The 14,512-nt window shown below is 49.0% G+C and overlaps 1 protein-coding gene across 2 annotated transcripts in view; it reads right to left on the reverse strand.

The window, feature by feature from the left end:
• Positions 1-14,512, reverse strand: part of nlgn4xa (neuroligin 4 X-linked a) — a 193,658-nt gene that overhangs the window by 78,888 nt on the left and 100,258 nt on the right. Inside the window, exons 2-3 of one of the 2 annotated variants that reach the window (XM_055665953.1) lie at positions 10,486-10,545; positions 6,167-6,316 (exon numbers count right to left, since the gene is read on the reverse strand). In XM_055665953.1, the coding sequence (XP_055521928.1) occupies positions 6,167-6,316; positions 10,486-10,545 (210 nt within the window). The remainder of the gene's footprint in view (positions 1-6,166; positions 6,317-10,485; positions 10,546-14,512) is intronic. The other variant, XM_055665954.1, reaches the window with a different exon arrangement.

Genomic DNA, 14,512 nt, shown 5'->3' on the forward strand with positions numbered 1-14,512 from the left:
GCAGATACACTGGGACAGGCTCAGGGATGGGGAGAGTTTGGAGTAGTGTGGATGGGAAGATGCTGGAGTAACTCAGGGGGACAGGCAGCATCTCTGGAGAGAAGGAATGGGTGATGTTTCGGATCAAGACCCTTCCTCAGTAGGTAGGAAGATGTTTTCAAGAGAGAGTTAGATATAGAGCTCTTAGGGCTAATGGAATCAGGAGATATGGGGAGAAAGCAGGAACGGGGTACTGATTCTGGATGATCAGCCAAGATCACATTCCCTCGGGAAGGCGACTCCGGACTGTCAAAGCCGTCACAGCCAGGCATAAAAACAGTTTTTTTTTACCACAAGCAAGTAGCTCTACTCAATAACCAAAGATCTGTAGCCTCCTTATGCTCCGCTATTTTATTTCATTCACATGTTTAAACTGTAATGTTTTATTTTTAATGTTTTTAGTGTCATTCTTAATTGTTTAATGTATGTTGTGTTGTTACTTGTGAGTGGAGCACCGTGGCAAATTCCTTGTATGTGAATATACTTGGCCTATAAACTTATTCATTCATTCACATTGATGAATGGCGGTGCTGGCTCGAAGGACCGAATGGCCTCCACCTGCACCTATTTTCTATATTTCTATGTTTCTATCGAGGGATATGGGCCAAATGCAGGCGAAGGGGACTAGCTTAGATGGGCCGAATGGCCTGGTTTCATGCTGCCTGACCCGATGACTCTATAATTCCCTTAAAATTCAAGTATGTTGGCATCTGCCTCAAAGACACTGAGCCGTATGTAAAAGCCAATCGCCTTAACTGACAAACCTGCACGTCTTTGCAAAGTGGGATGGTGAATCTGGAGGAACCTATGAGTTTCCAAGTCTCTATCACTGACAGCAGTGTTTATTTACACCAGAACAGTGGAGACATGGTGATGGCAGCATTACAGCCACTGTTTAATAAGCTCATGAGGAATAGGAGTAGATTTAGGCTATTCGGCCCTTCAAGTCTACCCCACCATTCAATCATGGCTGATCTATCACTCCCACTAAACCCCATTCTCCTGCCCTCTCCCCATAACCCCTGACACCTGTACTTATAGCACCAGGGACCCAGGTTCGATCCTGTCTACGGGTGCGGTCTGTACCGAGTTTGTACATTTTCCCCTGTGACCGCGTGGGTTTTCTCCAGGTGCTCTGGTTTCCTCCCACACTACAAAGAAGTTGCTGGTTTGTAGGTTAGTTGGCCCTCTTAGTGAAATTGCCCCCTAACAGAGCATGCTGACCGGTTGCATTGTAGCTTGGTTCGTCAACTTGAGCGCCCTGGAGAGAAAGTAATAAACACTGCCCAGTCCGTCATCGGCTCTGACCTTCCTTCCATCGAGGGGATTTATCGCAGTCGCTGCCTCAATAAGGCTGGCAGCATCATCAAAGACCCACACCATCCTGGCCACACACTCATCTCCCTGCTACCTTCAGGTAGAAGGTACAGGAGCCTGAAGACTGCAACATCCAGGTTCAGGAATAGTTACTTCCCCACAGCCATCAGGCTATTAAACCTGGCTCGGACAAAACTCTGAACATTAATAGTCCATTATCTGTTATTTGCACTTTATCAGTTTATTTATTCATGTGTGTGTATATTTATATAATGGTATATGGACACACTGATCTGTTCTGTAGTCAATGCCTACTATGTTCTGTTGGGCTGAAGCAAAGCAAGAATTTCATTGTCCTATCAGGGACACATGACAATAAACTCACTTGAACTTGAACTTGGATGGCAAAGTGAGATACCATGGGACTAGTGTCAACGGGTGATTGGTGGGCGGCACGGACTCAGTGGGCAGAAGGGTCTGTTTTCACGCTGTATCTCTGAGCTAAACTAATGTCTGCTTCTTTTATTATGGTGAAGCTAATGTGAAAATTAGCCACTTTGCCAAATGCACATTGAAGAAGTTTATGGTTTATCAGTGGGTAGGTTTGATGTGTCAGCTGCAATGAGGAATCTGTTTTACACATGACATTCAAACAATGATTTCCAATTATGTGAAGCCTTTACCAAAGCAAAACATCACAAGGATTGTTATTCAGCAGTTGTGTCGGGGTGGCACAACAATTAGTCTCGCAGGTAGATTAAAATGCTGGAGAAACTCAGTGGGTGCAGCAGCATCTATGGACTGAAGGAAATAAATAGGCAACGTTTCGGCCCGATGGAACTGCATCTGCAGTTCCTTCTTAAACAATTTAAGGGCCTGTCCTACTTGCATGCGACTGCATGCATCTGGCGCGACCAAACGTGGTCGCTTGAGGCGTACGGGCCACGTGGGGCCGGTCCCACTTACAATTGCGGAGGCATATGGAGTTGTGCGGGGCTGGTCCCGACATCGCGCGGGGCTCCGAAAATCCCGCACTGTCCGAAAATTCCGTGCGCTATCGGCCTGCAGGCGCATTGACGTCGTACGCAGCGTCTTGACGGAGTACGCCTAGCGCATGACGTTGCACGATGACGTCACCGCCCGATGCCGTGCGACGCCCAAATACAGTCAGCCTCCTGCCCAGCTGATTGGTGAGTATGACGTAAATTACGTCACGCACGAACTTAGCGCGAACTTAGCGCGAACGCCGCTTACGTTTGGTCGCGCCAAACACATGCAGTCGCATGCAAGTGGGACAACACCTCAACCTGACATTAAACTGAAGTCTTATACTTAAGTACGATCGTCAAAGTGTCATAGAGTGGTACAGCGTGACAACAGGCCCTTCGGCCCAACGTGCCCACACCGGCCAACAATGTCCTATCTACACCAGTCCCACCTGCCCCCTGCGCTTGGCCCATATCCCTCCAAACCTGTCCTATCCATGCACCTGTCAAAATGTTTCGTAGAGGTGGTGATAGCCCATGCAACGCTGTACATGGTTATCTGTGCAACTGCGTGCAAAAGAGGCATTTCACTGTATCCACTCATTGTGGATGATCAGCCATGATCACATTGAATGGCGGTGCTGGCTCGAAGGGCCGAATGGCCTCCTCCTGCACCTATTGTTAAGAATCAAGAGTTTTATTGTCATGTGTTCCAGATTGGAGAATGAAACTCTTCCTTGCTGCAGCACAACAGAATATGTAAACATAATACAGAACTGGAGATAAAAGTTCACCGTGTCTATAGACCAAGTCAAATCAAGAGAGTTTATTGTCATGTGTCCCAGATAGGACAATGAAATTCTTGCTTTGCTTCAGCACAACAGAACATAGTAGGCATTGACTACAGAACAGATCAGTGTGTCCATATACCATTGTATAAATAAATACACACAGCAATAAATAAGCAGATAATGGTCTATTAATCGACCATATGTGTGTATAACCATATAACCATATAACAATTACAGCACGGAAACAGGCCATCTCGACCCTTCTAGTCCATGCCGAACACGTATTCCCCCCTAGTCCCATATACCTGCACCCAGACCATAACCCTCCATTCCCTTCCCATCCATATAACTATCCAATTTATTTTTAAATGATAAAAACGAACCTGCCTCCACCACCTTCACTGGAAGCTCATTCCACACAGCTACCACTCTCTGAGTAAAGAAGTTCCCCCTCATGTTACCCCTAAACTTCAGTCCCTTAATTCTCAAGTCATGTCCCCTTGTTTGAATCTTCCCTACTCTCAGTGGGAAAAGCTTTTTCACGTCAACTCTGTCTATCCCTCTCATCATTTTAAAGACCTCTATCAAGTCCCCCCTTAACCTTCTGCGCTCCAAAGAATAAAGCCCTAACTTGTTCAACCTTTCTCTGTAACTTAGTTGCTGAAACCCAGGCAACATTCTAGTAAAGGCAACATTCTAGTATATGTTCTATTGCCCATTATCTATTGACCGCTGAAGTTTAGTTTAGTACAGTTTAGCTTGGAGATACAGCATGGAAACAGGCCCTTTGGCCCGTGCTGACCAGCGATCACCCCGTACATCAGTTCTATCCTACACACTAGGGACAATTTGCAGAAGCCATTTAACCTACAAACCTGCATGTCTTTGCAATGTGGGAGGAAACCGGAGTACGTGCAAACTCCGTACAGACAGTGCACAGAATTTCACAGCTTCACAACTCTCTGGGTGAAAAAGCTTTTCCTCATCTCCGTTCTAAATGGCTTACCCCTTATTCTTAACCTGTGGCACCTGGTTCTGGACTCCCCCAACATGGAACATTTTTTATAGACAACAGACAATAGGTGCAGGAGTAGAGGCCATTCGGCCCTTCGAGCCAGCACCGCCATTCAATGTGATCATGGCTGATCATCCTCAATCAGTACCCCGTTCCTGCCTTCTCCCCATATCCCCTAACTCCGCTATCTTTAAGAGCCCTATCTAGCTCTCTCTTGAAAGTATCCAGAGAACCGGCCTCCACCACCCTCTGAGGCAGAGAATTCCACAGATTCACCACTCTGTGTGAAAAAGTGTTTCCTCGTCTCCGTTCTAAATGGCTTACCCCTTATTCTTAACCTGTGGCCCCTGGTTCTGGACTCCCCCAACATACGGAACATTTTTAATAGACAATAGACAATAGGTGCAAGAGTAGGCCATTCGGCCCTTCGAGCCAGCACCGTCATTCAATGTGATCATGTCTGATCATCCCCAATCAGTACCCTGTTCCTTCCTTCTACCCATATCCCCTGGCTCCGCTATTTTTAGGAGCCCTATCTGCATCTAGCCTGTCCAATACCTTAAGAATTGTATATGTTTCCATAAGATCTCCCTCTCATCCTAAATTCCAGTGAATACAAGCCCTGTCAACCCATTCTTTCATCATATGTCATCCAACCATTCTTCCATCATATGCCCTTTCTGTACTGGAGGATGAGAAAGATCAGGTTATCACTGTGCAGACTGATGGAGATAGATGGGCAGTATTATAGGCTGAAGCACTAGGCACTAAAATGGAAAATATCTCCTTGAAAGAGGTCAAATTAATCTGAGGATCAGCGCGACAACCCATCACACTGATTTAGCTCCACAGCGCTCCCAAGACTATCCTGTTACGAAACTGTGCACAAAAGAGTTGCTAACCTAACCATTCCTTCCAGCTCCATTTGGACAAATGATTCAGCAACATTTAAACATAATGCCAAAGGTGAAAGGCTTTATAGTTTCAAGGGAACAAAAATAAGACGTATACAAGAGAGGCATAAAGCCTTTTTATTCATTGGAACCCGGATCATAATCAGGGAGGCATCTAAATCATGGTTGCTGCCACGGCGCCAGAGAGCCGGATTCCACCCCGATTACGTCTGCACCTTCTCCCCGTGACCTGCGCGGGTTTTCTCCGAGATCTTCCGTTTCCTCCCACACAATAGCCAATAGGTGCAGGAGTAGAGGCCATTCGGCCCTTCGAGCCAGCACCGCCATTCAATGTGATCGTGGCTGATCATCCCCAATCAGTACCCCGTTCCTGCCTTCTCCCCATATCCCCTGACTCCGCTATCTTTAAGAGCCTTATCTAGCTCTCTCTTGAAGGTATCCAGAGAACCGGCCTCCACCGCCCTCTGAGGCAGAGAATTCCACAGACTCACTCACTCTCTGTAAGAAAAAAGTGTTTCCTCATCTTCGTTCTAAATGGCTTGTCTCTTACACACCAGAGACGCACAGGTTAAGTGGCTTGGTATAAAATGTAAACTTGTCCCTGGTGTGTGTAGGATAGTGTCCGTGTGCGGGGAGGGGGTGGGGGAATCGCTGGTCGGCGCGGAGTTTAGAGATACAGCATGGAAACAGGCCCTTTGCCCCACCGAGTGGGCGCCAACCAGCGATCCCCGCACGCTAACGCTAATGCCATCCCACACACGCTAGCGACTAGCTACATTTATACCAAGCCAATTAACCTACAAACCTGGGTGGAAATCCAAGATCTTGGGGAAAAAAACCCACACACGGTCAAGGGGAGAACGTGCAAACTCCGTACAGACAGCACCCATAATTGGGATTGAACCCGGGTCTCTGGCGCTGCAAGCAACTGTACCACCACGCCGCCATGATAAATCCAAGGAATCAACTTGCGTACCTTGGTTCTGAAGTCTTTGCTTCCTTTAGCTCGACTGCGAAACAGTTTCAGCCCAACACAAGTGGCCAAGTACAGCTGGAGGATGTGTGGGAACAAGAGGCTTCAGGAGACAGTCGCTGGTCACTCACCTAACACGCCGAGCCGGTAGTTGAGTGTGACCACGATAACGTTGCCGTAGCTTGCCAGAATGCTGCCGTCGATCAGGTTGCCCGTACTCTCCATGTACGAGCCGCCGTGAATGTAAACCATCACCGGCTTGGGGCCGTTGTCGTGAATGTCTGAAAGAGAAGCAGACGTCTGGCTTCAGGCAAAGACCGAGCACAGAGGGTACACACACGTACGCGCACGCTCGCTCACTCACACACGCAGGCACGCTCACACACGCACACTCTCACACGCACGCTCGCTCACTCACACACGCAGGCACGCTCACACACGCACTCACACACACACGCACACGTACGCTCACTCACACACGCAGGCATGCTCACACACGCACGCTGACACACGCACGCTCACACACGTACTCACACACGTACTCACACATGCACACGTACACGCTCACACACGTACACTCACAATCGCATGCTCACACACGCACGCTCACACACGCACGATCACACACGCACGCTCACACACGCACGCTCACACATGTACGCTCACACATCCACACTCACACACGTACACGCTCACACACACACACGCACACTCACTCACGTACACACACGCACACTCACATAAGCACGCTCACACGTACAAGCTCACACACGCTCGCTCACACATGCACGCTCACACACGTACTCACACACGCACACTCACACACACACGCACGCTCACACACGCACATACACACACACACACACACGCACGCTCACACGCGCACGCACACACGCACGCACTCACACACGCACGCTCACACACACACACTCGCACACGCACACTCACACACGCACTCACACACACACACTCACACTTGCACACTCACACACACGCACACTCACAAACGCACGCTCACACAAGTACACGCTCACACACACGCACACTCACGCTCACACACGCATGCTCACACACGCACACTCACACACGCACACTCACACACGCACGTACACACACACTCACACACGCATGCTCACACACGCACGCTCACACACACATGTACACACACGCACGCTCGCACACGTACACTCACACACGCACACTCACAAATGCACACTCACAAATGCACGCTCACACACGTACACGCTCACACACACACGTACACACACACACGCGCACACACACACGCACGCTCACACATGCACGTTTGCACACTCGCACACGCACGCTCACACACTCACTCACACACGTACACGCTCACACACGCACATGCACGCTCACACACGTACACGCTCACACACGCACATGCACGCTCACACGTACACGCTCACACACGCACATGCACGCTCACACGTACACGCTCACACACGCACATGCACGCACACACACACCCGCGCACACTCGCACACACACGCACGCACACACACACGCTCACACACGCACATGCACGCTCACATACGTACACGCTCACACACGCACTCACACACGCACACTCACACGTACTTGCTCACACACGTACATGCTCACACACGCACGCTCACACACGTACACTCATACACACACACTCACACACACACACGCACACTCACACATGCACACACGCTCACTCACGCACACACGCACGTTCACACACACACACCCATGCTCACTCACACACACACACACACACGCTCACACACACACACACACGCACGCTCACACACGCACGCTCACACACGCATGCTGATTCATGCTCACACACACGCACGCTCACTCACGCACACACACACGCACGCTCATTCACACACGCACACACACACACACACGCACGCTTACACACACACGCATGCTTACACACACACACGCACGCTCACACACACGCAAGCTCACACACACGCACACACATATACACACATGCACGCACACACACACATGCTCACACACACATGCTCACACACACACACGCTCACACACAGGCAAGCTCACACAAGCACATGCTCACACACACATGCTCACACACAACACACACGTGCTCACACACATGCACGCTTACACACGCACATGCTCACACACACACACGCACGCTCACGCACACCCTCATACACATGCTCACACACACAAACACGCTCACACACGCTCACCCACATGCTCACACACATGCATGCTCACACACACATACACGCTCACACACACATGCACGCTCACACACACATACACGCTCACACACACATGCACGCTCACACACCCACACACACATCTACATGGAAACACGTCATGAACACATGCATGGACACACACACATGCATGCACGCATATCCGCATGCGCACATGTTCGCACACACATGCATACACACACAAGCACACACACTTCCACATGTGAACATGTCACGCACACTCATGCATGCACACACACGTGCATGAACACATCCACATGCGCACATGTGCATGCACATGCATGCATTCACACACCCAAACACGCACCCACAAGTGCACACATGCAAACGTATATATCGATATACGCACGCACGTATATGCACACACGCACACAAGCTCGCACACACACTTAACTCAGCAATCTCTCACACATGCACATGTCCTATCCACAGCATGCTAACACACACATGCACCGCACACCCATTCACGCACGCACACACACACACACGTACACACGCACACACACGCACGTACACACGCGCACGCACACACACGCACGTACACACGCACAGGCACACGCACGCACACCACTTTTACGATGATATATTTAAGGGGGTCAAACAGGAACAGGGTGGAACTGCAGCCATTCGATGGGAGTCACAACATTCTTGGTGAGGTCAGGGCTCCAAACATGCTGGTACATTCAAGGTTGAACGAGGAATTTTCCATCTTCCAATGCACGTCCCACATGTGGAAGGTTGAAATTAAGTTCATGCATCAAGCATGGGTATCACCTGAGCTCTAGCCTGTGCTTGGCTGTCGTGAAGTGCGGAGAGCACAGAACCATGATCTTCAGCTGGTCAGGCAGCACCTCGGCACTCTTGCTCCCAGCTTTGACAATGTCCAGCTACGCCTTCAGGAGCTGGGTGTGAATGGTAACCGGGCCCGTGAGGCTGGTGGCGTGTGCCCAAAAGGCCAATTGGCTGCCCGATAAGATTCAAATTGCCCTCAAAGACTTTGACGCCAAATGTGGCAATTCTGCCATGGACATCCTGATTACTCATCAAACCTGGCTCCACTTTAGCCATCAGGACCAGAGCAATCCCAGGTCAGAATCTCCAACCCCCTCTGCCCGTCTGTAATGAGTTCTGAAGAGGGTGTGATAGCTGAGAGCTCTCTGATGAATATTGTGTGCAGTTTTGGTCCCCTAATTTGAGGAAGGACATTCTTGCTATTGAGGGAGTGCAGCGTAGGTTCACAAGGTTAATTCCCGGGATGGTGGGACTGTCATATTCTGAGAGAATGGAGCAGCTGGGCTTGTACACTCTGGAGTTTAGAAAGATGAGAGGGAATCTTATTGAAACATATAAGATTGTTAAGGGTTTGGACACACTAGAGGCAGGAAACATGTTCTCGATGTTGGGGGGGGGTCCAGAACCAGGGGCCACAGTTTAAGAATAAGGAGTAAGCCATTTAGAACTGAGATGAGGAAACACTTTTTCTCACAGAGAGTGGTGAGTCTGTGGAATTCTCTGCCTCAGAGGTCGGTGGAGGCCGGTTTCAAGAGAGAGCTAGATTGGGCTCTTAAAGATAGTGTAGTCAGGGCATATGGGGAGAAGGCAGGAACGGGGTACTGATTGTGGATGATCAACCATGATCACATTGAATGGCGGTGCTGGCTGGAAGGGCTGAATGGCCTACTCCTGCACCTGTTGTCCATGATCTAGTCAAGTGGCTCTCTCGGGTCAAGAGGGAAGGGAAAGATTGAACAGCGATCCTCAGTGTTTGCCAAATAGCCGAGGCTTTCTGCTCCCCGACTTCGGGCAAGGGCATTGTCTATTGTCAATTGTCAATTGGAATCCTTGTAACTCATCCTGCTTGTTGTGGGGCAAGGGAGCCTCGTGAGAGAGTGTGAGAGAGGAGGGAAAGGGCGGGCCCTTGGAGAAAATCCCTCACACACAGAAAACCTCCTTGCATCCTTCCCAAAACCCTCCCACCTACCCACCCGGTGGAAGTTTATTCTCTGAAGCGAGTCGGCATTCAGGGTGAAGACGAGAGAGAAAGAGAGCGCAAAGAAAAAAAAATTCACAACGCACACAAGATGTGCGCGGCTTAAGAACGGAAAGAAAAAAAAAATGGTTTTGGGTGAACCTTTGGTTGTCATGCATTGGGTTTGTGGTGGGATAGTCATTCGAGCACATACAAAAAAAAAAGATACCTTCGTCTTCACCATCGCCATTACTGGCTATATCATCTGCCGCTTTCTTTGCGATGACGCCTAGGTTCAAAAAAAGACATGAGGAGAACAAAGGGAAGAAGAGAATTCGGAAGAAGAAAAAGAAAAAGAAAAAACACCACAGGTTTGCCAAGAGGAACGCAAACGTTAATCTGAAAGAAAGAGAGAGAAAAAAAAAAATTCTTCCCCCAAAAAAAAAAAAAATCAGAACCCAACGCATTAGATGATTATTGCACAGTCGTCGATTTTTGAGGACATTTTTTTACGATGGCGAAACGGTTTTATTCGGTCAGCAAAAAAAAAAGAAAATAGCGGCAATTCCTCCCCCGTCAAACGGGTGAAGAAATTCAACAAGAATCGGTCTTTAACGCACAAGGTTCCAAAAATAATCAAGCCAGTCAGAAAAATAACATGGGGGGGTGAGTGGGGGGGGGGGGGGGGGGGGGGGGGGGGGGGGGGGGGGGGGAGGCACTTTTCAAAGCTGCACTTTGATCAAACAGTGGTGATTCTCCTTAGTCAGCGCTCAACATAAACAGGGCCCCTTGGCACAGAGTTTAAGAAGGAACTGCAGATGCTGGAAAATATTTCCTTCGCTCCATAGATATTGTTGCACCCGCTGAGTTTCTCCAGCATTTTTGTCCCCCTCGGCGTAGAGCCTTATAACCAATAGATGTCCGCAAACGGGAAGGGAATGTCAGTTGGGAGCGGCACGGTGGTGCAGCGGTAGAGTGGCTGCCTCACAGCGCCAGGGGCACGGTTTCGATCCCGAGCACGGGTGCTGTCTGTACGGAGTTCGTACGTCCTCCCTGTGACCACGTGGGTTGTCACCGGGTGCTCCGGTTTTCCTCCCACACTACAAAGACGTACAAGGTTGCAGGTCCATTGGCTTGGTATGATCGTAAATTGGCCCCAGTGTGCGTGGGATAGTGTTAGTGTGCGGGGTGATCGCTGGTCGGCACACATTTGATGGGCCAAAGGGCCTGGTCTCCACGCTGTATCTCTAAACTAAACTAAACTAAACTGAACTAAACATGGTGGGCCTTCGCTGTACAGTTTTATTTTATGTTTTATGTTTTATAACCAAGAAAATTAATGGAAAATCTCATAGGGCAAGATTGAACACTAATAAAATTAAAATTAAAAACTGGATGAAAAGGCTGGAAATAGGAGCAATTTTTGTTACATTTACCACCAAGCCAATTTAACTACAAACCTGCGTGTCTTTGGAGTGTGGGAGGAAACCGAAGATCTCGCTGAACGGGGAGAACGTACAAACTCCGTACAGACAGCACCCGTAGTCGGGATCGAACCCGGGTCTCCGGCGTTGGAAGACAGCGGCTCTATCGCGGCGCCACCGTGCCCGCACTCACTCCCGCATTTTGTGCCCGTCCCACAACTGAAACGTTAGCTCCCTTTATCTCTCGACAAGTGCTGCCTTATCTGCTGAGTTCTTGCAGCATTTTTCTCTTTTTTTTATGGAGCTGCTACTTTGGAAATCCTTCATTACTCCGAAGGTGTCAGTGTGAAACAAACCTCTCAATGCAGGTAACGTCCTCCAAAAATCTCATGGATATAAGTGTCACCAACAAAGAAGTAATCCCAAAGGGCCAGAGCGGAGACTTTAATGGTGCTGACAAATAACAATCCTATCTAACCGGGAACAATCAAAATTGCAAAAGAGGAGTTTCTGAAACTCTGGACTGGAGTACGGTGGCGCAGCGGTCCCGGTAATTAACCTTGTAAACCAACGCTGGTGTTTACAGCGCCAGAGATTGGGTTCCATCCTCACCAGTGTAGATTTACACGGTTAATTCCCGGGATGGTGGGACTGTCATATGCTGAGAGAATGGAGCGGCTGGGCTTGTACACTCTGGAGTTTAGAAGGATGAGAGGGCATCTCGTTGAAACATATAAGATTATTAAGGGTTTGGAAACGCTAGAGGCAGGAAACATGTTCCCGATGTTCGGGGGAGTCCAGAACCAGGGGCCACACAGTTTAAGAATAAGGGGTAAGCCATTTAGAACAGAGACAAGGAAACACTTTTTCTCACAGAGAGTGGTGAGTCTGTGGAATTCTCTGCCTCAAAGGGAGGTGGAGGCGGGTTCTCTGGATGCTTTCAAGAGAGAGCTGGATAGGGCTCTTAAAGATAGCGGAGTCAGGGGATACGGGGAGAAGGCAGGAACTGGGTACTGATTGTGGATGATCAGCCATGATCACATTGAATGACGGTGCTGGCTCGAAGGGCCGAATGGCCTACTCCTGCGTCTATTGTCTATTGTCTATTGACTATGGGTACTTATCTGCACACAGAGTTTGGACGTTCTCCCGGTGGGCTGCGTGGATTTCCCCAGGTGCCTCCGTACAGGTTAATTGGCTTGGTGTAAATTTATATGTAAATTTAATTAAATTTACATTTTTTTCCCTGGTGTGTAAGCTAGTTGCTAGTGAGCGGGGATCGCTGGTTGGCACCGATCCGTGGGCCGAAGGGCCTGTTTCTCCATACTATACACTGTAACCTCAGAATTAAAGGATGTTCCTTTGGAAAGGAGATGAGGTGGTGAATCTGTAGAACTCATTGGCTCAGACGGCCATGGAGGGCAAGTTAATGGGTATTTTTAAGTCAGAGACAGATTCTTGATCAGTATGGGTGTCAAGGGGTTTTGGGGGAGAAGGCAGGAGAATGGGGTTGAGAGGGAGAGATAGATCAGCCATGATTGAATGGAGTAGTAGACTTGATGGGCTCAATGGCCTAATTCTGCTCCTATAACTTATGAATTTATGAATATGAACAAACAGTGTCGCAGTTTGGTAGAAACATAGAAACATAGAAATTAGGTGCAGGAGTAGGCCATTCGGCCCTTCGAGCCTGCACCGCCATTCAATATAATCATGGCTGATCATCCAACTCAGTATCCCGTACCTCCCTTCTCTCCATACCCCCTGATCCCTTTAGCCACAAGGGTCACATCTAACTCCCTCTTAAATATAGCCAATGAACTGTGGCCTCAACTATCCTCTGTGGCAGAGAGTTCCAGAGATTCACCACTCTCTGTGTGAAAAAAGTTTTTCTCATCTCGGTCCTAAAGGATTTCCCCCTTATCCTTAAACTGTGACCCTTTGTTCTGGACTTCCCCAACATCGGGAACAATCTTCCTGCATCTAGCCTGTCCCACCCCTTAAGAATTTTGTAAGTTTCTATAAGATCCCCCCTCAATCTTCTAAACTCTAGCGAGTACACAGTGGAGTCACACAGCGTCAGAGACCCAGGTTCGATCCTGACCTCAGCCTCTGTCTGTGTCTGTGTGGGGATTGTACACTCTCCCTGTGACCGCCTGGGTTACCTATCATTATGTACTAACCAACCTGATCTCCCGGTGGCCAAACACTTCAACTCCCCCTCCCATTCCCAATCTGACCTTCCTGTCCTGGGCCTCCTCCATGGTCAGATTGAGGCCCAGTGTAATTTGGAGGAGCAGCGCCTCATATTTTGCTTGGGTAGTTTACACCCCAGCGGTATGAACATTGACCTCTCTAACTTCAGGTAGTCCCTGCTTTCTCCCTCCTTCCCCTCCCATTCCCAGCTCTCCCACAGCCCACTGTCTCCGCCTCTTCCTTTCTTCTTCCTCGCCCCCCTACCCCCGACATCAGTCTGAAGAAGGGTCTCGACCCGAAACGTCACCTATTCCTTCTCTCCATAGATGCTGCCTCACTCACTGTTACTCCAGCATTTTTGTCTCCCTCATGAACTGGATGTCACTTAGCAACTGCATGTAGTTGGTGAGACCATATTTGGACTACTGCATTTTGTGTTTATCTTATGAATCTATAATCAACTGGCTCGTTGGTCTAGGGGGGTATGAATCTCACTTAGGGAGCGAGAGGTCCCAGGTTCAATTCCCGGACAAGCCCTCATTTTAAGGAGCGGCACGGTGGCTCAGCGGTAGAGTATAGAAGCTGGGATGTAATGTTAAAATTGTACAAGGCATTGGTGAGACCAAATCTGGAGTA

The sequence above is a fragment of the Leucoraja erinacea genome, unplaced genomic scaffold, assembly GCF_028641065.1.
Source record: "Leucoraja erinacea ecotype New England unplaced genomic scaffold, Leri_hhj_1 Leri_164S, whole genome shotgun sequence".
NCBI lineage: Eukaryota > Metazoa > Chordata > Chondrichthyes > Rajiformes > Rajidae > Leucoraja > Leucoraja erinaceus.